At 37.5% G+C, this 26110-nt stretch overlaps 2 protein-coding genes across 2 annotated transcripts; one reads left to right on the top strand and one right to left on the bottom strand.

The window, feature by feature from the left end:
* The first annotated feature begins 420 nt into the window (after positions 1–420).
* Positions 421–5839, top strand: LOC126796324 (uncharacterized). Its single transcript, XM_050523122.1, has 8 exons — positions 421–607; positions 941–1066; positions 1606–1704; positions 2424–2566; positions 3486–3594; positions 4319–4426; positions 5092–5232; positions 5340–5839. The coding sequence occupies exons 1-8, from the start codon at positions 536–538 to the stop codon at positions 5775–5777; spliced, it is 1236 nt and encodes a 411-aa protein (XP_050379079.1). The 5' UTR covers positions 421–535; the 3' UTR covers positions 5778–5839.
* A 1650-nt stretch (positions 5840–7489) lies between these two features.
* LOC126796326 (probable calcium-binding protein CML13) lies at positions 7490–8137 on the bottom strand. The gene has a single exon (XM_050523124.1). The coding sequence runs from the start codon at positions 8098–8100 to the stop codon at positions 7657–7659; it is 444 nt and encodes a 147-aa protein (XP_050379081.1). The 5' UTR covers positions 8101–8137; the 3' UTR covers positions 7490–7656.
* Positions 8138–26110: the final 17973 nt, after the last annotated feature.

Below are 26110 nucleotides of genomic sequence, written 5' to 3'. Positions count from 1 at the left end.
TTAGTGCTTGCAAACAATGTAGCATCTTATGAAATGTCATATACTCCCATCAGAAAAACAAACCTAATCATATGACATACTCCTAATCATTCATCTTTATGATAAACAAACCAACAATCAAGGAACTTCAACATCTCGTTAGCAATTTAATTATGCGCACACAATCATTTTAATATTTTGTTAAGGAATCCATCTACTACAATGCTACTATTGATGCACCAAACCAAACAATCAAAATGAACCAATAATTCCAGCCTCAGCCTACCATTAACCTCTGACGAGCTGTTGCAGATCATCGAAGCATTGTGAGTGATTGGACTGTAACCAGTGGGGTCCGGCCACGTGTCCTTCATCAGGTCAAATCCCCAAAATTAAATTCAAAGAAATTCCAAACAACAACGAGGATGAGCAACCAAACAAACCAAACCAAGTTCAATAGAAAAGTGTAGAGTCTGATCGATCAAATCGAATAAATGGGTCTTGGTTTTTGATATGGGAGAGGCTTTTGGGTTTTGGGTTCACATAGACTTAAGCAATGAAAGGCGTCTACTCGGCCCCCGGAGATTACATCTACTTCAAGTCCCAGGTTCCTCTTCACAAGATCCCAGTATGTCTACTTCTCGATCAACCCTTTACGTTTTTCTCTACATTTTTGTGTAAAGGTTAAGTCTTTAGCTTCATTTACTTATTGGGTTTTGGTGTTACTGTGTTAGTCTCACTCTCTGCAATCAAGTTTATGTTTTTTCTTGTGGTTGTGAGAATTATATGACATGGGTTTGCCTCAAGTTTGAGTTTTTAAATGTGGAAGGCTTCTAATTCTGTCCAGATTGTTGGTTTTCAAGTGGAAAGTTTTCTCCTTTTTTAGATGTAGAGTTTTCTGCTTATGCGTTCAATGGTGGTTTGATGTGTTGGTTTGTATGGAAATACTGTGTATTTGCAGATTGGCACAAAGCAGTGGCGATACTATGATTTTGGTCCGAAAGCAGTAACTCCACTTATTTGTCTTCCTGGAACAGCAGGGACGGCGGATGTCTGTTACAAGCAGATCATGGCATTGTCCATGAAGGTATACGATGTCACATTTACAGAGCGCAACAGTATTTGACTTTGATATTCTTTTGTTCGTTATGAGGCACTTAGATTTTTGTGTTACTTCAAGTACTCTTCGGTCTGAATGCATGTTTGACCTCCATTGGCTTTAGATTTAACAGTGCGTTGCTACTTTGGGTTAGAAGTTCAATCTGTGCATATATTGCACGAGTAGCATACGTTTCCCCCAGGAGTTGCATCAAATAGATGTTTAGAAAGTAGAGCAATCAAGCTCATATATATCTAGCTAGTTCCTTTTGTTTCCTTCTGTAGCTGAGTAACTTGTAGACTGTGACTAGCTAGTTCCTTTTTGTGGTCTCTCCATACTTCCTATGCACTCTGTTTTCACCTTGTAAGAACATTGGTCTTTACTTGCACAAACAAAACCTATCTGAATTTAATACCCCTCTCCACCATTTTATATACTACCCGGATGTAGCTAATAAACATTTTCAAGCTCCATGTTAATGAATCATTACATCTGACAAACTTTTCTTTTGGGGTCCAATTATGCAGGGTTACAGAGTAATTTCTGTTGATATTCCATGTGTATGGAATCACCAAGAATGGGTTCCAGCATTTGAAAAGTTCTTGGATGCTATTGATGTTCATCATGTAAGCACACTGTTTACTGTCAGCGCACTTAAATCCTGCCAAACATTCCACCTCCTGTCAGTATAGATTTGTTTAATATCCTTGATATCATCTATTTGTTTTTACTAAGAAAATATCTGACTTTTTTTATCCAAAATTAGCTTCCGCATTTCATTCAATACTTACTTTTGGATTGAATGAAGGATTCTAAACTTATAAAGTACTAAGGAGATCTCTGATTGGTAGCTTGTGAAGGGTTATAGATTTTGACTTTGGGCGTCAGCTAACAGTGTCTTGATTTCTAGGCAAAATAACATCATTCTTTAGTAATATCTTCCACAATCATTTTTAAAGCCTAAATAGATGATTTATCCAGATTAATGAATTATTCTATTTAAATCAGTTGGGAAGCATATTTGACAATACCATTGTGTAATCATCTGATCTGGTAAACTAGATTGCTGGGATCACTAGTGAGGTAAGATTGACCATTGAAAAAAAAGTGATGCACTGTATATTACATGCTTATCCAAATGGGTGCAATCTGATCAGAGCTGACTGTGGGGATAAATAAGAAATGCTATGTATGATAATCTAGTTTTGTTTTCTTGAACAACTGTACTTTATAACAGTGCAAATATTCTGTGCATGAGTCGAACAAAGTGTGAAATTTGATTTGGCATTAGATATTTTTAACTCAGATTAGGTTGACTGATCAGTCCAGTTCTAACTTTGAACAGATACATCTTTACGGTACATCCCTTGGGGGGTTTTTGGCTCAACTTTTTGCTCAGCATCGTCCAAGACGGGTTCGGTCTTTGATACTATCAAATTCCTTTTTGGACACACGCGAGTTCTCTGCCGCAATGCCATGGGCTCCCATGTATGTGTTTCTAATTTGAACTTTTTACACTAATTAGTTCAGGTGCAGATAAGTATTGTCCCAGGGTAATTACGTCCTGATATTTACATAAAATTTTGAAGAATCCTAAACTTGCTATCACATAGTTTTGCATCAGTGGTCACACAACAAGTTGAACGTTAAGCTGTATGTTTATGTTTTTGTGTTCCGTACTCTGGTTCTTTATCAGTCATCAGACCCTAGGATGAAGGAGGGTATTAATGGTGGTGGCATTGCTCAAAGTTGGCATTTAAAGTTCATTTTATTGGTTCTAAGTGTTCTGTCGCTTAGCAGTTATAATAAGCTTGGAAACTTAATACCAAGCAATCTTGTGGTTTTGTATTTGAAGTTACTTTTCTATTTCAAAAGAGTCCCTGCTTTCCGAACACGATCTTCACTGGTTAGATTCATCCCTTTCAATGCAAAAGATTCTTGATTATACAATTTTATCCTCTTCAAACAAATTTTTATTTTTATTTACTTTAAATAAATTTGTGCTTTCTTGTTAAATGTGTTGCTAGGCATGCAAATTCTCACATTCTTTCTGGATATGCATGCCATGATGACCTGGCTTTCTGTACCACCACGACTTAGATAAACATGGGTAGCACTTATTGTGGACTTCTACTTTTGTAGAAATAAAATCTTTTTTTTTTCTTTTAGCTAAGAGGGTAGAGTGTATTGAAGACCTGGAGGGACTGGGCATTACTTACATTTCGCCTTTTAGCTTCTCCCTGCTTTCGTGGAGCGATATTAAGTTCACTTTATAAGGGAATTGATTGAGGGGATAATTTGATTGAAGTATCTACATAGACACCCTAATGGATAGTTTATTGAGTTTGAATGATCACACTTGGAAGGCATTATATCACTTGCCTGATCATAGTATTTTCTTATGCAGAGTTAGTTGGACCCCCTCTTTTTTGCTAAAAAGATATGTCTTGTCAGGCATCCGTGATGGACCCCACGAGCCATTTATTGCGGATTCGGTGGACTTTGTTGTTTCGCAGGTAGAGAGGCTTTGCCATCTTGCTCATTATCACTGTCCATATTACTCCTAGATGCCATGGATCTTGATGTATATTTCAGTTCTTCTCGCTGGTTCTTTATTACGATAACCTTTCCTCTAGTGTCAGCTCAGCAATTCTCTTGGTTAACTTAGTTGGTCTTGATTCCTTTGGACAGAAAATGCTTAGATAAGAACAGATTGAACTGAGCAATCTTATGCCTACATTTTGGATTTAAGCTCCACTTTGGTTTTTGATTGAAGTCTTGTCATTCTGTAGGCGTATTAGGTGGTTGATTTCAACCGAATTCACTCCTTAAATACTTCCAGAACTTCTTAATTATCCTCGTTAATTACTTGTAGTTTATTTCGAATTTTATATGAACATGTTAAAAAAAAATTGTGAAGTACACAGATGTCAACTATGGCTGTCCTGGTCTGTCAATCTTTTTTTAGTGTTACACTATAACTATATATCAAATGAAGAAATGTAACATAATTTAACAATCACTGGTCCTGCTTGTAAATCGTTATATTGTGAAAATTGATATTAGTTTTGTGCTAAGTTATGTCTAATTTATGCTTTTGTTGAAAAATAAAATGAAACGGTGTACGTGTTAGGGATGCTGTTGAAAGTAGATAATATCAGGGATGTTAGTCTATATGAACTAAGAACATTGTAGAAGCTGAAGTGTTGGTTATTTATGGCTAAACTAATTTTAAATCAGGTTGAAACACTCTCAAGGGAAGATTTGGCTTCCAGGTTGACATTAACAGCTGATGCTGCTGCAATTGAACCTCTTTTGCTCACAGACTCATTCATCACTATAATGGATGTATGTTATCTGGACCTCGTCTGCTACACATGAATGCATTTACTAATCTTGTTTCTAGAAAAAGTGATTGTTTAGCCATTGTTTCCCTTTGGGTTATAACTAATTTAAGAATTTTCTTTTCTTTTTGCTAAGAATTAAAAATTTTGTATGAATTCCTAGTCTTTTCCCTTCTACTGTCTCTTTTCTATTGTATTATGGGTGTAGCGTAAGAAGTTCACCAGAGAACTTACTCTGTGGCCCTTTTTACTTGGTTAAGAACTTTTTCATACCATTAGTAAGTTTGTCACGGGAAATACATATCTCAACATGCAGGTAAACCTGCTCCGTTAAGTGGTTAGCATGGAAACAAATCATTAAATAAATGTTGCTACCATCTGTGTAACGATCTCATTAGATTTGGAATAACTGGACATCCTCCTTATTATATATATATTATATATATAAAGAAATCAGCTGTGCATATCTGCTCCATCAGTGCTTAAATATGAATTTTTAATGACTGCAATTGAAGCTTAACTCACATGATTATATGCTACATCCCCTCAGTGCCTTCTTGCATTAATGGTGTCATCTATTGAAAGGCTATCTTTTAGTTAGCTTGCTTGACAAAGTTCTAATTTTAAGCGCTGACAGCTGAAACTTTTTGTTCCTTCCCATAAATGAAGACAAATGACTACAGTGCGATTCCTCAACAACTTAAAGATCAACTGAGTGAAAGGTACCCTGGCGCAAGACGTGCACAATTAAAGACCGGGGGAGATTTTCCATTTCTTTCTCGCCCAGATGAAGTCAACTTACATCTTCAGGTAAAGAATTTTTATGTTCCTTATACAAGTCTTGTTTTTTTATTAATAACCCTTATCTATTTATCAATTTTACCTTTAATTTGTACTGGTGTCTTTGATATGGATAGCTACACTTAAGACGAGTTGGTGTGGAACCTCGACCTGACTTGGTTCCAGGCAGCTCCAAAGGAGGTAGTGGTGGTGGGAGCTCAAGTGAAGAGAATGAGAAAAGAGATCAGGACAAAAAAGATCCGGATGATCCATCCAAGGAGGACCGGGGAAATTCAGAAACTTCTAATGAAGAACGTCAGATCCCACCACCTTCAGAAATTTCAGAATCTCATAGCTTAGAAGACCAGCTTGTCAGCAATGCAAAGTTTTGCCCCTTGAGTAACGAACACATGGTAGTTTCGTTGCTATTTGAATTCTTTAAGAAACAACACACTGTACCCCCTGAAATAGTTATGCGATTGTGGGAAACATTTGCTCTTCATTTGCTTTCTTTATGTGTGAGATCTTTGTACATTAGTTCAAACTGTAATCAGAAGCTTAGACAAGTCTTGTAAATTGGAACATCTTGACATCGTTGCTGTTTCTCATTTGTGTAATTGTTCAAAGTTTGGTCTCAGTCTCACTGATGTCGCATTTCTTGTTTTACGTGAGTATTTCTGTGAATGCTTTCTCTTCATTTTCTCTTCTTATTGCGTAGAGGGCATAGTTACAAATAAATACCATAGAGAGTAATGATCTTGGCACAAGAACACATGTTCAAGCTGTATATTGAATCAGGGGTAGCAAGAAAAGAAAGATGCTGCTCTCCTGCCATGAACTGTACTAAGCGAGCAGTACAGATTGATTGAGATATGACTTAAGACAGTAGAACAATTACACAAGTCTGTTCGGGCCAAGTTGTTTCCAATTTCAGTTACAAACGGCCAAGAGTTTCATGGTCGCTCCTTAGCTTCCTTTGCTACCTGCATGTCGGTTAACTTTACGCAGTCCCGTCTTTTATTTGTTTCATAGAAATTTGTTTCATAGAAGCAGAGTATCATGTTGTTTTTTCTCTACTTTTAAACCGAGTTCTGGGTCCAAAGCTACTAATTTCCCCATGCCGTTTGATGATTAGCAGCCAGCACTCATCTCCTGGGATATGAGTTGGGATGGTCTAGAAAGCCTCTAATATGCGTGCATCCATGTTTAATTGTTTCAACACTTTTCAAAGCAGAGATGGATGATACTTGCTGGCTGAGTAATGTTTAGAGATGGAAGACATATGAGCACGGGAACATTCAACATTTTACAGGCTCGGAAACCTATGCGATTCTATCTGAAAGACTTTGACAATCTCTTCAAACTAAAACTTCAAATGTACAACAGGTGCTTGACTCTCAGTCTGTAAAGATTTTGACAATCTCTTCAAACTAAAACTTCAAATGTACAATATGCGCTTGATGAAAGAGCATTCAGCTTTATCTGATTTCCAAGTCTAAATTCCCCCTCCTCAAACAGCAGTACCCCCCTTCTTCAGGTAAACTGACATTCTATGCATGAAGTACACAACATTTTACACCCGAGCAGTTGGACATTAAGCTTCAAAATTTCATTCAAGATCTTTATCCCAAACATGTAAGCTACCCATGCTCGATATCCAGTTCCCCTGTCACCTACATAATCTTTTCCAATGTTCATCACACTAATAAGCACTAGATTTAAGGCTCCTGAAGGGCCTCTACTGGTTCATAAATAAGAGGTGGAAAGGAATTGAAGGCTGGCTGAAGAAAGTTTCTGGATGATTCTCTTCCCGTGTTTGGCGAGCACAAACTTGGGAAAAAGTAACCTACTTCCATGCAAAGCAGCTGCCCCAAAAAGAAGAAAACTGAAACCCCTGATACTCTCGAGTTTTATTTCTATTTACGTAATTCAATCCTTTCCATTTTGCGAAAAAGACAGGGGAACACATTCATCCATCACCTACTAAATGGCCGATCCAATATCCAGGGTTCCAGACCAATGCCATCTTCTCAAAGGAATAACCTTTATGACATTGCTAACAAAAACTCCAGAACAACCAAAGAAAGAACATGCCTACTCAATCACATTACTCCAGAATTGAAATCCTCAAATCCTAAGACCCCATAACGACGACATGATCTCCTTCCTTCACCATTCTACACCCTATACCACTCGACAGGCATTAAATCAATCTCCACCATTAAATGACCAATGCAAACTACATGCATCACCATGCTAAAACCATCAATTTAACAGAAATAGAAAATTATACTCCATCAAATCCAAATTATATTCCATAAAGCCATTCAATACACAATTCAATTCATCACAAACCAATAAAAAAAACGAAGATCAAACCCTAGCGATTTCCACAAACACACACACAGCAATGTTAAGAGTTTCAAATCACAGAGGGAGAGAGAGATCAAATCCTCACTTGGCGACCATTCTGGCGATGAAGTCCTCATATTTGATCTTGCCATCACTGCCCACATCGACCTCCCGGATCCACTCGTCGAACTCCGACGGCTCCAATTTCTCGCCGATGCTGGTCAGGATGTGCCGGAGCTCGGACACGGACACGAAGCCGGTGGCGTCCTTGTCGAGAACCTTGAAGGCGTCGCGGAGCTGGCGATCGAAAGGCTCCGGCTTCATGTGCTTGCTCATCAGCTCCAGGAACCGGTTGAAGTCGAACGGCGCCGTCAGCTTCTCCTCGGAGACTATGGATTTGAGCTGGGCCTGGGTCGGGTTGCCGCCCAGGGACCGCATTAGGATCCCTAACTCGGATGGGGCGATCTTGCCGTCGTTGTCGGTGTCGAAGAGCGTGAAGGCCTCCTTCATTGAGGAGACTTGGTCGTCGCTCAGATGCTTGCCCATTTTCCGATTTTTTGTTTTCTTTCTCTGAAGAGAAATGAGAGAATGGCAGAAGAAGAGCTTTTGAACGGAGGAGAGGAAATTATTGAGAGAGCGCTTCAAACGGTGCCGTTTGGATTATATGTTTTTCCTTTTTCCAACCGAGGGTTGGAATAACCCGTCAATTCCTTTCTAAATAAACTCGAGCTCAATTTTATCCCATCCCATCAAAATGGAACGCTAATCACACGAGAAAAAAGATTGTCAAATACACTGAAATATTTCGGAATGTTATTTTGATAGGATGATTGAAGACGTCAGTAGTGTGAACAACGAAATTCATATCGATATCGCATGAATGTCATTTTGTAGTTGAGCAAATAATGTTTGATCATGTGGAATCAAAAATTTTGAATCTCTTTTCCTATCCACGTAAACTTCAGGAATTTGATAAAACATTAATACACGTTAAGAATTCTTCTAATTACTGTTCTGGTTGCTGAAGCTACAACCTTACAAAATATTCCTAATCTACATAAACAGAAAGATCTTACAAGGTTGGAGGTCGAGGTCATTCAAAATTGGTGATTGATGTTGTCAATGAGGTTACAAAATCTACCTGGAGACTCGTTAAGATCATTGGGCATTCAGATTCTTGTAAACGAGTTTTAATTAGTTTATCAGCTTCAAATATATTTTTAGAAAAGATAACGTTGTTATGGTCTTATGGATGCTCATGCCAACCTCGATCACTCATCTTCTTCAATTGTTTCCCAATATAGCTTGCAACCTCGAGCGCAAGAGCCTTGTTATTCGACCTCGAGTCTAAGAGGCCTATGCTTGTACAAGTTATTTTTCTCATTTAAACGAAAAAAATGGAATCTGAAATCCAAGAGTTCCGGCTACCTACATACTCATAACCAGGTCACTCTTATGGCTCCTACTGAAATTCAGGCTCAGTGGTTTATGATTAGGTCATGACTGTGAGGATTAGTTTAGGGCTTTAGGCTCCGGAGTTTCAATTTCGATGCAATCCCAGTAACCATGCAGTTGAAATTGAGTAGGGAGTTCTGAATTCCTTTGATGTTGCTCTATATTGAGTATATTCTCTACTTTTTTCTCTGTGTAATATGTGTTTGTGGTTTAGATGCATGAAAGTGTATTTTTACATCTGGAGAACTCACTTGTATCGAGTTAGACATACCAAATTCCTTGTGATAGCACCGCATCTTAAAGTTATAATTGCTTCTCATAACATAGGAAAAATCATATGCTTCAGGGTTGCTTGGCCTATCTTCACATCTGGATCAGTGAGTAATATCATTGATGCATGCTCAACCTTTTCCATTTTTTATGCAAAGCACAAAGAAAGTCCTTAACCTTTACAGTACGACATATGATTTATATGTAATCTATCAATTTAATTCAATTCCATAAACATGAACATGATAACATGAACTTGCAAAATTTGACTTGTTTAGAAGTTGGTCCCTGTCATTCTCATAGAACTTGTTTTCTCATTTGTGCTCTCACTGCCCTATCTTTTTCCATATTTAAATCAATCATATCGCAAAATGCGGAGAAGTTTGTACTATAAGGCACCATCATACAAACTTCAATCAAAATTCAAAATGACACTATTTTTTTTTCCAACAACGGTCAGTCGGTCACTGACTATCTACCTCATATGATTTAAAAGAGACAATACTAAGTGGGTGTTAAAAGGTTAAAGCACAATATTGAAAAGGATGGTAACAAGAAAGATGAAAACTTTGTCACCTGGCCACTCGAGTACTGTCACTTTGGATCTTGATATTCAGTTTTTCTTACGAAACTTACATGATTTGTTCATATCATTGAGGAGTTGAATATAACGATCCCAGATCGACCCTAGTAGAAGTTCGTTACTCTTTTTTTGTTTTGTTTTTTTCATTCACGAAAAATATCGAGAATTATAATTAAGATTCAAGTAAATTTTTGTGGAAAAGTTTATAGACCTTTTGCACGAGAAAAATATGGGTATTGTTTCAGAATGAAATAATTATGTATTATTGAATGATATGGGAGCCTATATATAGGCATTATAAAACCACAATCTCGTAGGATTCGGAGTCCTAATCTATTACGGAGATGCTAATCTATCTCCTAACAGGAAACCTATTAGGCTAAGACACACATAAGGGTAGAATAGTAATTCTCCTGGAACACTCCCCCTTGTGTCGCATGCCTAGGTTGCATGGTGCACACATCGTTGCCTCGGTAAAAACCTTGTCAAGCAAAATAAGAACCTCTTGGGTAAAAACAAAAACTTGATCGAAGGGAAAAAGAGCACAACGCACCGTCTACATTTGATAGCATCATGTGAGGTAGACTCCCCCTGAAGTCTACAAAACAACTCCCCCTGATTAGTGCCATAATCATGGAGTACAAAAAACAACGTATACAACGTTCATTACATACTTCTCAAACGTAGTCTTGGGCTAATGATTAATCATTAATCTAGCCACACATCCTTAGATCATTCATGCTATACTTAGCTAAACTTAGATCTTAGGAAACAAGATTGCATAACAACTCAAAACAAGAGTTTGCAATGAAAATCAGATTCTCGGATAGAATGACCTTCACTCACTTAAACGGCCATAACTTCTTCGTAAAATGTTCTGAAAAGTAGACACCCGTGGCTTTCCAGTGACATAAGGTTCACAACCTCATCCGATCGGAGCAGTTCACAATGCTCTGTCGAAGTTGATTGACTTGCAAATTTCCGGACAGGACTGTCCTACTTTGCTAAAACGGACATAACTCACTCAATATGATAGCTATGAATGAATGGTTGGTGTCCTTGGAAAGTAGATACATAGACCTTTCCAACGGTACCAATTTCACCATATTTCATCAAGCAAGCTGTCATGTAGGTCTCGTTGAATTTGACCTACGAAACTGGACAGATTCTGATTTGTCACATTTAATGTGTCTTTCGCGAATAGAATGGGGGAATGGACCAATGAATGACTGATTTTGGTCCAAGACGGAACCGTACGCATCCTCTACGCTACCAGTGTCGACTGCTACACCAAGGCGTACGTTGATGTTGCTGGAGCTGCTGGCGGCGTTGGTGTGGATAGGATTTGTGTTGGTTCACTAAGTGTAGAACTAAACTCATGTCAAAGAAGCAATGCAAGTCCAATGACAATGCATTGGCGCATAGTTAATCACGTCATAATGAAAGCAATAGTGTCCCAACAACACTAGCATGTATGAATGTATAGCTCATTGAATCTCTTCATCATCTATACTTAGACGGAATAGAGAATCAAGAATTAGCTTCATATGAACACATATGGGTATAAGTTCTTGCAACCGATTGTACTACGTTCTCTCGAACGTCACAATCTGATTACATAAGCTCTCCGTGGTCTAGAGGCATTTAAAGTCCCTCGGGCACTCTCATATCTGCGTCAAGATCCCTTTACAGATATGCAATGACCACTATCATATGCTGCAAATCAGTTTTCATGGACACTACTACTGATCAAGTAGCAGAAAGCAATTATGTCCATAACGAGAGAATATAACTCATCGTACTCAATACTAGGATAATGAGACAATCTTTGCGCCATAAGTCCTGCATATATTGCATGACTTCATCTTTCTCTTTACACTTACGAACAACGACCAACATAACAAGTCTAGTTCAGCCTGTATTGATTCTTTCCACTTCGGTCAAGTTGCTCATCGTTGATGCTTTACAACGGAATAAGAGCATAAGCGAATACATCATCAATCATGGGAGATCAATCCATTAAACACGCGCGCGCTGTATACGATCAATTCGTGAGATTTCTATTCTTCTCTAACATCAACAAAAGGAGTCTGTAGCGTCCCACAGAAACTTAGTTGATACACATGTTTAGAGAATATCTCTTGATGATGGGCGAAATACTTGTGCCTACGCACTTCGCTTCTTTCTGGTTTTGATTCCAGAGAATAATGGTCTCCCCCTCATCTAGGCAGGAGCCAAGACCGAAGCTATGACCCTTAGTAGTCCATCTTTGCGTTTGCCGCCCTTGTTTTGTGGTGCAATACCACGGGCGCCGACAACACCACAGCGTACGATGGTGCCATCGCCGGCTTCCTTCCCACTGTCAGGGATGGTGCCAACGGTGCTAGGACCAGGTCATATGAAATTCTCTCATATTCTGAGAGTTCCAACCTTACCGGCACATCACAGCATTTATGTGTGATCTCGTAACTTTCGCAATATCGGTAAAGTCATTGAGCATCGAATTTTAGACTTTCTGGAGGTCGATAATGCGTTTCACATTTACTCACTCTGAGTAGTGTGAGATCTTAATGAGACATAGTGCCACACCACGTCAATTCCTAGCGTTAAAACCAGAATGAGAGCATTCCATATCTCCCCCTAACGACGGGAAGTATGTCTCATCAAAGTGACCGTCTGCTAATATCGCAGGATAGAGATCAACGGTTGTAGATTGGAAATAGCGGACAAGTGTTGGTGATTCATAAATCATAACCAACCAGAATACTTAATCGTTTCAAGTAGACCCATTGAGATAACTACAATAGAGGCACATAAATAACTTTAACCAAATAGGCGTTAGTGAAAAGAATGTTGGGACCGTATCCAGTGACGATCTGGTACGCACTAAACGCTTGGCAAGTTGTGGGTCTGAAACGAATAAGTGTCGCTGCATGCAACATCATTACATATCTCCATGCAAAAATTGGCAGGTTAGTACCCATAACCAAGTCCGAGCTCTGCTAGATCGTACAGTGAATGAACATGAGAAATAATATGTTCAACGACGATCCCAGTAGATATGCAAAACGAAATCATCAAAGTCGTGGGGGTGAACTCTCCAATGGTATCCAATCAAATAGATTTGAGAGGATAGGAAGGGTGGTGAGCCCTTAGGATGATGATCATAGCTAAAAACTTTAGCGAATGCAGCGTTTCTTGTGGAAAACAAAGCGACGTGTGACCAACGCGTCGATGCTCTTAACCTATACCATAAAAATACCGAAAAATGTCCGCATTCGGTTGGATAGGGTCCACTAATGTCATCTTAAATACTTCGTAAGAATGGAATGTTCTCGGTTTGAGCATTAGCAAATAAGGACTTCCTTGAAATCTAGCAAAAGAACAAGCTTTGCAAAATGAGCGATGAGCATCAGAGATTACCATGGAGGCATTAGAAAACACGGGAGGCATCACAAGCTCCTGTGAAAGAGGGGATGTCGCCACCGACGGCCTTAATGCCATGGAGCCGCCGAAATAGGCAGGCTCGGCCTCACCGTGTAGAGCATGGGTGAGGTGGTCCTCCAATCGCTTCGTGAACATGAAAAATAGATGATAATGTGAATTTCAAAGAACTCGAATCATCATATCTTGTTCAAAATGACCAAAAAACGATCATGTCAAAACCGAGAAGACAGTAAAACCGAACCCATGATTCAAAGAATCTTGAGTTACATAAAGCTACTGTTGCAGGCAAGCAAAACGATGTCTGCAGGCTAACAAAGCTACTGTCGAAGCTTGAAAAAGATACTGTCAATGAAATCTGACAAATTTATTCCTCTCCATTCTTAACACAAATATCAAGATGAAAATCCATCATTGGCATGTATGGCCTTTAAAACTTAGCAAGGCACGAAGATATACAACACAATCTCCGCATGAGATCCGTAAAACAAGTACTTGCGCCGTAGGACAGTGTGGGTGGTTACGCAATTAGCAAGACACTCGATTTCACGGCGGGACATTCTCAAAATGAAGATTAAGAGAGTCAACGACGCGGTGAACTTCTCTACACAATACGCCGTAGGATATTGTAAGAGAGGGGATTGAAACAAATGGCAATCCCATCGAATGTATCACATGGCAATAGAACTACATTCTTCAACTTAAGAGTTGGAAAAACATGGTATTAGAGCAGTTGAATACCAAACAATTACGGTGGAAAACCTTCAATGTGGTACGGGTGGTCACCAATAATAATAAAATCATTTGAGCTATGAAACGACTTGGAGAAAACCGGAAAATTAACCGGAAAACCATGTCAATATAACTCAAAACCGGGTGAAATTTGGACTAGGAAAACGTGGCAGCAAGAACTGCTGAAATATGCGGAAAACATGACGAGAAACGACGGAAAAAAAATCGTCGGAAAAACTCGTCGGAAGCCGGCGGCACCGATTGCCGGAAAACTGGCCGGCGGCGACCGGAGCTGGCCGGTATGGAGGTCGTAACTTCAGGTCCGACAGGGAACGCCGTCCGGAACCGGATGGCGGTGCCGGAAACACCGGAACATGGTCGGAAGGCGGCGAATACGCCGGTAAAACGCCGGAACAGTAACCGGGAAAACGGCGTCAATTTTGACGTTCCGAGGTCCGTTTTCCAAATTTTAAGGTCCAAAATCACAATTTAGCTATTGGGGTCCCATGTAACCCAAAAGCGGCCAATTTAAAAACCACGTGAGTTGCAAACGTTGACCATACATGCTAAGCCAAGGCAAATAAAATTCTCACGAGTCAATCTTGTAAACAAGAAATATAAGAAATTTTATAGAATATGCCAATATTTAATACAACACAAACAAGCTTCCAATTCCAATAGACGACTTAAGCTAAAGTCGAGCAATAATCATGGCAATGCCAACGTCATACTTGAAAAATAGTAAGCAGAAGATATAGTCAAAATAGATTGACTAATCAAAAGTCTGTAGCAACAAAATCTTGCATATCGGATTGGGCGGAGCCTTAGTCTGAGGCTCAAAAATGTGCTTACTTGAGAATGGAAGAATGTTACGTTTCCATCTCCAAAATTCCCTCAAGAAATAGATACAGGTGCCAAAAATGGCATGCGTTTCTTTGATGTGGAGTATGCATCAAGGTCAACTCTGATAATACAACGTCATAGACGTTCATTAAATCACTTTTAAGTGTGTCCCATAGAATTCGTTATTTTTGGGATCTTTTTGTCAGTAAATAGTGCTGCATCAGAGTAATGAATCAACTCAAATAAATGACTACGTAGACCTTGGGATTATCGTTTATAGAGATGAGTTTAAGAAAACTCAAACATTCAAATAACAGTCGCAATGGCGACGCATCCATAAGAAACGAGGGTTGTATAGGTTTCGAATAATCGAAACTATTCAAGTATGTAACCGAAATTAGAAGGGTTGTGATGTATATGGTCACAAAATAATCGATGCATATCGGCGATTCTCATGATCGCACCCAAAACAGCGGTGCACTCAGGCGACCACACGAAATCGATATCTTCCTTTTTAAATAATAACGTGACTCCCCCAGGACCGTCACACGAAAACGTCGACCAAGAGGGGAATCATATCCCTCTTTGGTCTCATCGGCATTATAAGAAAGGCCGGAAAAGAAGACATGAAAAAGGCTAATAGCGCCCGATAATTTATATATATATATCTTCAAAAGCAGTAACTTTAAGAAAAACATACTTGTTGGTCTGCCAAATAGACCGCATATAAGTAAATTGCTCTGCAAATCGATCGTCATGCATTAAGTTGCTTGTTGAATTCCTTTTTTCGATCTTCGTCCGATGACATAAAAATCTTGGGAGGATACGATCGAAATCGTATGTAGATGGCAAAAGTATCGTCCATCGCGGCATGAATGTCATCACCATAGTACGACGAGCAATGATTTTTCCTATACGAGCACGTGAAATATCGTTAGAAATAAAAACGTGCCAATGAACATTTAAATAATGAAATAGGAAAAAGGAAAAGAAAATATAGTATGAAGCCCAAATGGCTATTGTGCTCGGCAGGCCATAGGCCCAAAAGGGTAGAGAAGACGGGAGTATCTTCTCTTGAGCGAAGAGTTTGCTTGTGCAGTACGCGTTTCTTGCGTAGATATGCGGGAGGAGCAATTTTGAATCCTCTGATGCGGGGTCTTGCGGGGCAAAAAGATGTTTTTACGGAGCGAATGCAGAAGAGACCTTGCGGGGCTGCAGAGGCTACGTGCAGGGGCAGCAGGGGGGGTCGTAGGGGCTGCAGGGCAGAATCTGCGTGCGGTGCTGTGTGCGTGCGTGTAGGGGCAGCGTGCAGGGCTGCGTGCGGGGCTGCGTGCGGGGCTGCGTGCGGGGCTGCGTGCGGGGCTGCGTGCGTGCATGCAGGGGCAGCGAGCAGGGGCAGCGATCAGGGGCTGCGATGCGGGGGCTGCGTGCAGGGCAGCAAGGCAGAAGTTACAGGGGCAGCAAGGCTGGCTGCGTGCAGGGATGCGGGGCAGCGGGGGGGGGGGGGCTGTAACAACGGCGAGCAGGGGCTGCGCCGACGAGGAGATGTCGGAGGCCTGAGACGACGGTGGCCGGTGGTGGAGAAGAGAAAAAAATTTCTAGGGCTCTAAAAGTTCAGGGTTTTAGGGCAACGTGCTGATAACGTGTTTCATGATGAAATAATTGTGTATTATTGAATGATATGGGGGCCTATATATAGGCATTACAAAACCACAATCCCGTAGGATTTGGAGTCCTAATCTATTACGGAGATGCTAATCTATCTCCTAACAGGAAACCTATTAGGCTAAGACACACATAAGGGTAGAATAGTAATTCTCCTGGAACAGGTATTTCATTATAAACCCAATTTTTAGAAGCTATTTTAAAAGAAACTCACCTATATTTTCCTTCATTATTCACCAAATTATTGCCCCTCACCTAAATCTAAATTACAAAATATCACTATTGAAATTGATATACATCATTGATTAATCAATGAACATATTATGCTCTCATTTATTACCTTAATTATAGATTTCCATAATCTTTAAATAATTTCATTTTTTCTTTTGCTCATCATAAATTTAGAAATAAAAATAATGGAACATTTACTTAATTACATATCTAGAAATCAGAAGTTTTTTAAATTTAAATCAGTTCAATATCGAAATCACTTCATGGTGATGTAAACTTTTTTTTTTTGAATAATTTTAAAGTTTCTATTTTACAAGTAGATTTTGTTCATATTTCAACAATACAACCTATGTTTAAGGTAGAGATATAAGTTTGTCCCCTATCTAGCAGATTTTGTTTTTAATTACAACCTAATGATTAGGTACGTATCTACATAGATGTTTATATCTATTCTAGGGATTTTTACATCAACTTGTTTGTTAGGTATTCTATTATTCAAAAACTCTCTTTCTTAGGTTGAATGTGAAATTTATACTAACATGCATGTTTCTATATATTAGGTAACAATATAGGTTTACCATACGAAAGTTCATGTAAAATGATACAAAAAGAAAAAATTTAAGAAAACATATATACATACATATTGCATTGATAACATACCTTATTCATAGATTTAAAAATTTGAAACGAATGAATTATATAAATACACAACAAACTTTAAAATATCACGTATCGGTATTAATTAAGCCAATATGTCTTATAGAATTGCTCTATACACAATTTTGAGAATGCCCTTGCATGAAAATCTACACCAAACCAAAATTTAATAAAAGGAGGATAAAATAGATAATGTCTACAAACAATTAGCAACAAAAAAAAACTGACGACCATAGAAAAAGGAGAGTAGGAGTTTAGAGTTAGAGGTTCTTTCTTTCTTTTCTAATGTTGGCAGCCTCTACGTATTGTTTAATCTCTCTTAAACAAGGATTAACTGCCATACATGAAATCGATCTAGCGGTGAATGTTGATGGCATCAATATGGTTCGTCTCATCAAGTCTGAATAGAGTTCAATTAAACAGAGAAGAGCAATGGAAAGGGAGAGATCGAGAACAGCAAGATGCATGGATGTGTCAATTATCCATTAACCCACTAAGTTCGTTGTTCAAAGCCATAAGTGCGATAAATAGCCTAGATTGGGTGAGTCAATCCCATCCAATTGCTTTGGTAATTAATTACCTTTTATTATAAAATTGGTTTCACTAACGGAAAAAACGTCTAAAACGAAATTTTGGCAAAAAAGTTTCGTCGCTTAAGTAAGCCCTAAAACAACGAATAGTGATTGAAATAGTTTCCTAAATGACAAACATACATGTTCGTCGTCTGAGAGTAGCATTTAAACAACGACTCAGTTTTGTCGTTTCTACTTTGTCGTTTAGGAGCGCATATGCACGACGATTACTTCTTTGTCGTTTGAGTTTACCTATCCGACGAATCTGTTTACTAATGCGACTTCGTCGTATAAGGAAATCCACAACTCCTTATCATTATATGTTTCAGATCTCAGATAAATGCGGAAAAAGATGGGGAAAGGGAGTTCTGTGGAGAGAACTTCCCTGAAAATGGTCTCAAATTTCTTTAATATCAGTCTTACCTCATTTCTACACACTACTTTATGGCAGTTATGATTTCTCTCCGCATTGAGTGGAAGGGCATCTCTTTCTTAGGTTGAATGTGAATTTTATACTAACATGCATGTTCTTATATATTAGGTAACAATATAGAGTAAAAAAAATGAAAAGTTGAAACCTAGAACATAGATTTACCATACGAAAATTCATGTAAAATGATATGAAAAGAAAAGTTTTGAGAAAACATATGTACATACATGTTGCCAGTGGCGGATCCATGATTGAAATAGCACCAAGGCTAACTTTTATGCAAAGCATAATATTACTCTTATTTGCGCAAAGCGCAAATTTTTTTCTCTCTCCTTATATTAGGTATGTCAATATTTGTCATCAGAATGAAAATGTTTCAAATTAATCTCAACACGCCTCTATTTTTATCTTTCATTATGTATCTATCTCGCCTGATGTTAATTAATAAACACTACTTTGATTCTAATTTCCAAATAGGCAAATAAAATACTCAATTTATTATCATAATCACCAACCATTCTGTAACAGACAGTACATACTAACACACAATTTCGATTCCAAATTTCCAATTATTCTATATCAATAATTTAACAACAAACCCATATACCCAAAATCCCAAATCATTCCATAAGTTAAGATTTGATTCAATTTTGAAAGAGATTAGAGGAAAAGAGCTAAATATGTGGACTGGTCAAGACTCCAGAGCTTAAGCGGCGCGCGCGGGGAAGTGGAGAATGGAGATGGGCGATTGCAAGTGGTGAGTGGTGACAGGCAGACTTGAACAAGAACTTGAGAATATGATTAGAAGAAGAGGCTGAATAGCAGATCAGCAGAAGCATAAGAGAAAGTCTTCAGAGACCGAAAGAAGAAAACGCAAAAGTGTGAGAGACAGAGAGAGACATGCTGATGTTTTAATTTTTTTTTTAATAGAGGGTTGAGTTTTTTTTTCTGGTCTTCATTTTCACCTGGGCTCTAGCCCAATCAAGCCTAGGCTGGATCCGCCACTGCATGTTGCATGGATAACATACCTTATTCATAGATTTAAAATTTTGAAACGAACGAATTATACAAATACATAACAAGCTTAAAAATCTCTCATATGATATGTAGAAGTTGTAGTAGTGTTTGTATTTTGAAGCTTTGATATCAGCTATATAAAAAAAAATTCAAGGAAAATCTAAATCAAATCTTTCAACAATTTAAAGTAATGAAGAATCAATGGTATGTTTGAATTAAACATGTACCATAAAATATTTTAAATAGATGCTAAGATTAAGCAAACCAAAATGATTAAAATGACAAAATAAACTTGTATAAAAAGAATTTAAATGTAAATTAAAAAAACATTTGAATGTGGGTTTACTTTCAAAGAGCGACTCCAATATTAAGTACATCTCTAATTTTCTCATAACAATATTGCGTCAGTTGATAGGATATTGTACGTTAATGAGACACACGAATATGCACGTACTGTAAGAACACCCTCATGTCAAATGACTCAAATCCACTTCGACGATACTCTAGCAGTTTAGCGGCTTGTTGGAGCTGGATGACATAATTCTTTCATCATGTTTTTGTTTTTTGCCAGTTTTTGGCCGGATTCTGCAAGTCGTGAATCATCTCTATGGGGGGATCAGAGGCGGATCTATGAGGACGCAAGCCCAGCTTCAGCTGGGTAGAAATTATACCATTCTAGCTTAATATTTGTTTTGTGTTGGGTAAAAATTCGAGATGCCTTTAGCTTTGGCTTCTGCTGTTGTGATTGGGAGTTGGTGGGGTTTCATCTGTGGTAGATATTCAAGTTTATCTTAATTTATTAATAGTGGAATGGAGTGGTCGTGCTTGGTATTATATATACATAAAGAGAGAAATTCGGTGATGTATGAAGAAAAAAGGCTTAGTGCTTGCAGTCACAGGACTCACAACACATTGGATTTAGAATTTGCATCCATCTATTATTCATTATTATTATTTAGGATAATTAAATCACACCCAATTTTGAAAACACTTTTTAAATAAAACCCATTAAATTTACTTTTTTAATAAACACTTAAAATGTGCTGACTATGATACATTTTATGTCACAACTTTTGTATTATTTACAAATTGACACTATGTAATTTTAACATTAACATTATAAAAATGCTTAATTAACGCAATGTCATAAATATCTTAATTATTGGTTTCTTAAAATGTTAATTATTTTTTCTGTTTTCAATTTAATTATTATGGCTAGAATCATCCATTGTTCTATAAATTTATAACAAAAAATTTAGGTACGTGAAAGAGAATTCACTATCTATATATAAGGTAAGAAATTAAAAATATAATATTAATGATATATAAAGTTAAATTCAACTAAATTTTAACTTACTGTTTGAAATTTAAATTGATGCTAATTTTGAGAAACATACCATATATAACTTTATTCAATCTGGAAGGCAAATTAGTAACACGAAAAATAAAAAACACTATTAATTATAGACATACGTTAAATATGGTAAGTTTTCTTATGTGGATTAGGTGTAAAATGAAAGAAAAATGTGCATGGACTTATTTTAGAAGATGCTTAATATTATTGGGTTTATATCTAATTTTCTTTTATTCTTTTCTATCTCGGGTTTTCCATTTTAAGTGCTAGTTTATAATAATTTTACACATGTACATAACTTTTTTTTTCTCTCGAATAGAATCTATGTAATTTTTTCCGCTTACCTAGTTCTCAAACTCTAGATCCGCCACTGGGGGGATGCTGGCTAGGTCAAACTTGACTGGAGGAAAATGTCATTCAATTCTGCATAAATGAGCATTTAAGAAGATTATACATTGAAGTCATTCAATTCTAGAAGCAACAGCAAAAAGATAATTGGTGCAAAATATTCTACAAGTTATTGATCGAAGTGCTACATGTATATTTCTAATACTTCGTAGGAGGATTGAAGCCGCGGTTAATGTACGTACTGGTAATCTGATGCAGACTCGATCTATATGAAACATTGATCCCTTCTCAACTAATACTACAATAAGTTCTAGAAAACGCATCATTTTACCCTTATCACTACCAGAAAATACAATAAATGACAATAGAGCTAATATTTGTTGTTTTGATCGGTTTCTGATATTCACATGCTCGATGGTATGATTTATTGGACCATCCTTGCAATGGGAACAGTCGCGTGCAACCATGCATGCTCTTATCTCTTCCGATTTCAAAGAAGCTAGCTGGGGATTCTGAATATATAGCTATATCTCCCTACCTTACATAGTTACACTGCTGGACAGTTTCATATCCACAACTTTAGGCACATTCCCTATCCGACATTCTAACCTAAAATTTCTGCCCTCCTTCTCCTTCTGTCTGATTCACTGCCCCGATCGCGAATAACCAAACATTCAAACTACTGAATGCCATGCATTCCTGTGTTCATTGTTCCAATGATGAGGTTAATACTGTGTATGTAATAACACAGTAACATACTGATCCATATGTTGATGACTCATGAGGATTTGATATCATTGTCGGTTCCTTGTACCAACAAAGGACAGAATTCCTTAATTTACAAACAATTTATGTAGGTAGGTCATTTTTCAATCAATAATTTGATGTGCTATATTTCTATCTATGATTAAACAGTAGATGTACGTTGGAAAGGAATCCAAGCCTTCCAAGGTTTAGGAAAGTGTTTAATTTGTCCCAACCCGAAAAACAAGTTATATAAAACGAAGATGCTTTTGTCCATGGGTCCTAGAATACCTACCTAGCTAGTTGTACTTGTATGATGCTGCATGAGAAGGAAGTTTTTGGCTATATATTGACAGCATTATTCCAATTCATTTTATTTCAACCCCCACTTAATTTCTTCTTCATTTGGTTTCCCCCAAACTGGGTTTTGAATTCTTCATTGAAAACGTAAGTGGAACTGTGGAAGAGACACTGAGATAGAGATTAGTCTATTCCAACAAGGCTATAAGTCATGTGCAGAATCATGTTGTATGATAGAGTTAGGTATGCCACTATTGACTTGTAAGGCAAATCGGCAATTAGCACAGTACTGCTCAAACTGGATCAAAATATAGGTAGTTATCTTATTTTAATTCCTAGTCGCCAAAAGAAGAAGGAAAACTAAACCCTAAAGTCCTAACTGACGAACGAATGATGATTATTCTATGTTTGAAATCTGGGTTAACTTAAAATTAGTAGAAAATTATTTAGTTGTATTAGAACACATTTAAATTAATTAAAAACTCATTTTTCATATTTATTATACAAATTAGGACATAAGTTCAAACTCAAATAATAAGTAAAATAAAACTGATTAATTAATAATGGAAAATTATTTAAAATACTCTAATTTTCGTGAAAATTATCAAATGTCACTCTTAGATCTAACAAATTTCTCTCTCCTCATTTTTAAGTTTTATTTCTGACAAATTTAAGTTTTTTAGCCAAACTACCGACAATTTGGAGGTGAGCCTATATATAAAGTTGTTCCTTATGTATGGGCTTTCATTTAAATACCATATTGCATATGTTTTGATAAATTTTAAAATTTTGAATTTTGCTCACAAAAAATCACAGTAGTAGTTAGTTTCTCAGTCAACAGTAGCAGCTAGATTTATAGTCGACAGTAGCAGGTGTCTTCCAAGTCGACAGTAGCAGCTAAATTTTAACTCGACAGTAGCAGTTAGTTTTTATAGTCGACAGTAGCAGTTAGTTTTTATAGTCGACAGTAGCAGTTAGTTTTTATAATCGACAGTAGCAGATGACCTCTCAATTGAAGGTAACAAATACTATGGGTCAAAGAGGGGTAAAAAAATAAAATATTTTATGACATGTGACAACTTGCCATCATTCGGTCCTTATTTGTAAATTTTGTTCTTATATGCTCTATCAAATTAAGTGCTGAGTTATTTGTAAACTAAATTGTTGTCTAATATTTTTAAATAGTTTGTTATAAAATTAGTTCTTGGTTTGCATATAACCGGGGAAAGCATCAGTAGATATAATACTACGATAAAGTCTAAAGTCCAAACACACTAAATAAAGATAGCAAGTTCCTTATATTGTACTCACTTGAGCCATGATCACCAGTTTTCAAGAGTTACCAGCTATCATCTATCATGAAAATTTTTAGTTAATGAAATGTATACAAGAAATTCATGATTTATTGATGTAAAAGACATAGAAATAGATATCATTTAAGATTAGTACATCACGTGTTTGAAGTATGAAATGTGTAAAAACTAGAAAACCCTAGAGAGGTGCATGTGCCGTCTCCTTCCTAGGGCTGGGTAAAAAGCCAGAAGAAGAAAAAAAAATCCGGAACAGACCGACGGGCCGTCCGGGCGGGCTAGGCTTTTTTCCGGGCTCGTGTGTTGTCATGTGATAAACGGGTCGGGCTTTGTTTTGTCCGAGCCGGTCCCATGCCTTTAAATCCTTAAACAAAAAAAACCCGTAAATCCGGGACATTAGGTGTCATTATGTAATTGGTTTTTTCGTAAGTGATCTTAAACTTATAGAATAGATAGAATGACATTAGAATATAACCAAAAACAGAGTTAGGCCTGGAAAACCGAGCGGGTTCGGCCCGGATGATACCGGTCCGAATTTTATCCAGGCCCTGAAATTAATTGACCCGGGCCGGGTTTTACCCGGGTCCTGATTTTTTTAGAACAAAAGCTGGCCCGTCATACTACAACCGAGCCGAGACCGGACCCTGAAAAAAAATAGCCCAGACTGAACCCACGCCCAGTCCTACTCCTTCCTTTCCTCATCCTCCTCCTCACTGCCCTAGCTTTTATTAGTGATGGTGGGCCTTGGGTTAGCGGTGACGGCGATTCAGGTGAGGAAAGCTTTGGTTGGAATCCGACAAATGGGTGGGTGCAACCATCCGTCTTCTCTCTCTCATATCCACTCTAGGTTTTGGTTAAAGGGGTGATGGGAGATTCATGGTGGGATTGGAATCTTCATTCTTATATCCACGTCTGTGTCGTGGTTAACAACGATGGTGTTGTTCATGGAATAATGGGTGGCGGGTGCACGGCTGCGATCCCTTCAAAATCTTGAGGGGGTTGACGTGATTGTCGGCCTAGCAGATCTCAGTGGTGGAGATTGGTTGCCTCATGTTTTCAGGAACATGCTCTAAGAGGTGGATATGGCGACGGCGGAGGTTAGAGGCTGTGCAAGCATTGGCGGCAATAGTATAGTGAAAACTACTAGGTTTTCACTTATGTTGATTCTCGTTGGATTTGGGCTGATGTGGGCTTGGGTTGGTTCTGTTAGGGTTTCCCTCCCTTGGGCCTTAGCATTCGGATCTTCTCAGTAGAGTGGTCTGGAAGATGATTCAATAGGTGAGCGTAGTCTTACAGTTCCGAGGCACTTTGGATACTTGGATTATCTTGGATTCATGTCATAGTTTGTCAGCATTGAGACTGTTAGGTTTTAGTTAGCTAAGCTTTTAACTTAATTTGTTTCTCATGGTTCTAATGTCTCGAACTCCTATGGAAGGCATTCTATGTTTATGTAGACTTTACTTATTAATATAGGGTGCGGCTATTGCCACCTCACAGTTTACTTTGTTTACTCTGTAAATTATTGGATTATTGAAATACCAAAATACCCTGATATAAAATTACCCTAAAGAACAATAAGTTGTTAAATATTACAATTTCTTTCTTTACACTATCTTTTATTTTACATAAGATGCACTTAAACCTAAAGATTAAATTAAATTAAATTAAATTTCCTTTTAGCTGTTATAACTCATGTATTCACGATTCATTCATCTTATATCAAGATTATATAATAATAATATTATCATTATTATTATTATTATTATTATTAACTCATGTTACACCAGTATCACTAATACGTCTAATTCGTAGGTCTACCGATAGGTTCAACTTATACATATGTGATGTGTCACATGTCTCTTTTTTGTTTTGAGGTCTGGTTTGAAGCTTTAAATCATTTTGTTGTTTTATGGTTTAATTGAATGATTAACCGACAATGAATGTGTACTTCAATTTAACACAGTCGGGTTAGCTTCATTTGTCTGATATAAGACACCAAGAACGAAGTCAATAGTTCATGATATTTTCTTAGTAGTGATTATTAAAATAAATATGGAATTAAAAAGTGGCAAATGGGTGAACAAAGTAAGTTTAAAGTTTTTTAAAAAAAAATTGTAGGGTGAACAAAGTATTATTAAAAAATGGTATATTAGGTATTGAAATGAGGTGAACAAAGTAAATCTGAAGGAAATAAAATAAAATTGGGGTGTAAAGAGAAAGTGGGTGAATAAAATAGATTGTGGGGTAACAATAGCCGCACCCTTAATATATTGTGGCAATTCGTAGTTTTTTCAAAAGAAAAAAGTTCGAAATGTGTATTAACTAGATGCCAACTGCGAGATTTATTTTTAGCAAAGTTATGTGACTTCATATACATGAATTCTAGATCAATTGGGTATACTTTGCTTCAAAAGTGCATGTATTTATCACCAAAGATGAAAAGAGGGGGAAATGAGGATAAAACGAAGACAAGAAAGAAATTACTGCATTCCTTTATATAGCAGGGGGAGACACTAATGGAGCTTTTACGGGACCAGAATCATGGGACCTTTTCTCCCAGAATGTACGATAGAAAATAGCGCCAAAAGTTCACACCCACCA

This window comes from Argentina anserina, chromosome 5 (genome assembly GCF_933775445.1).
Source record: "Argentina anserina chromosome 5, drPotAnse1.1, whole genome shotgun sequence".
NCBI lineage: Eukaryota > Viridiplantae > Streptophyta > Magnoliopsida > Rosales > Rosaceae > Argentina > Argentina anserina.
Note: the sequence above shows the minus strand (reverse complement) of the source record. Positions and strands in the feature narration are given on the sequence as shown.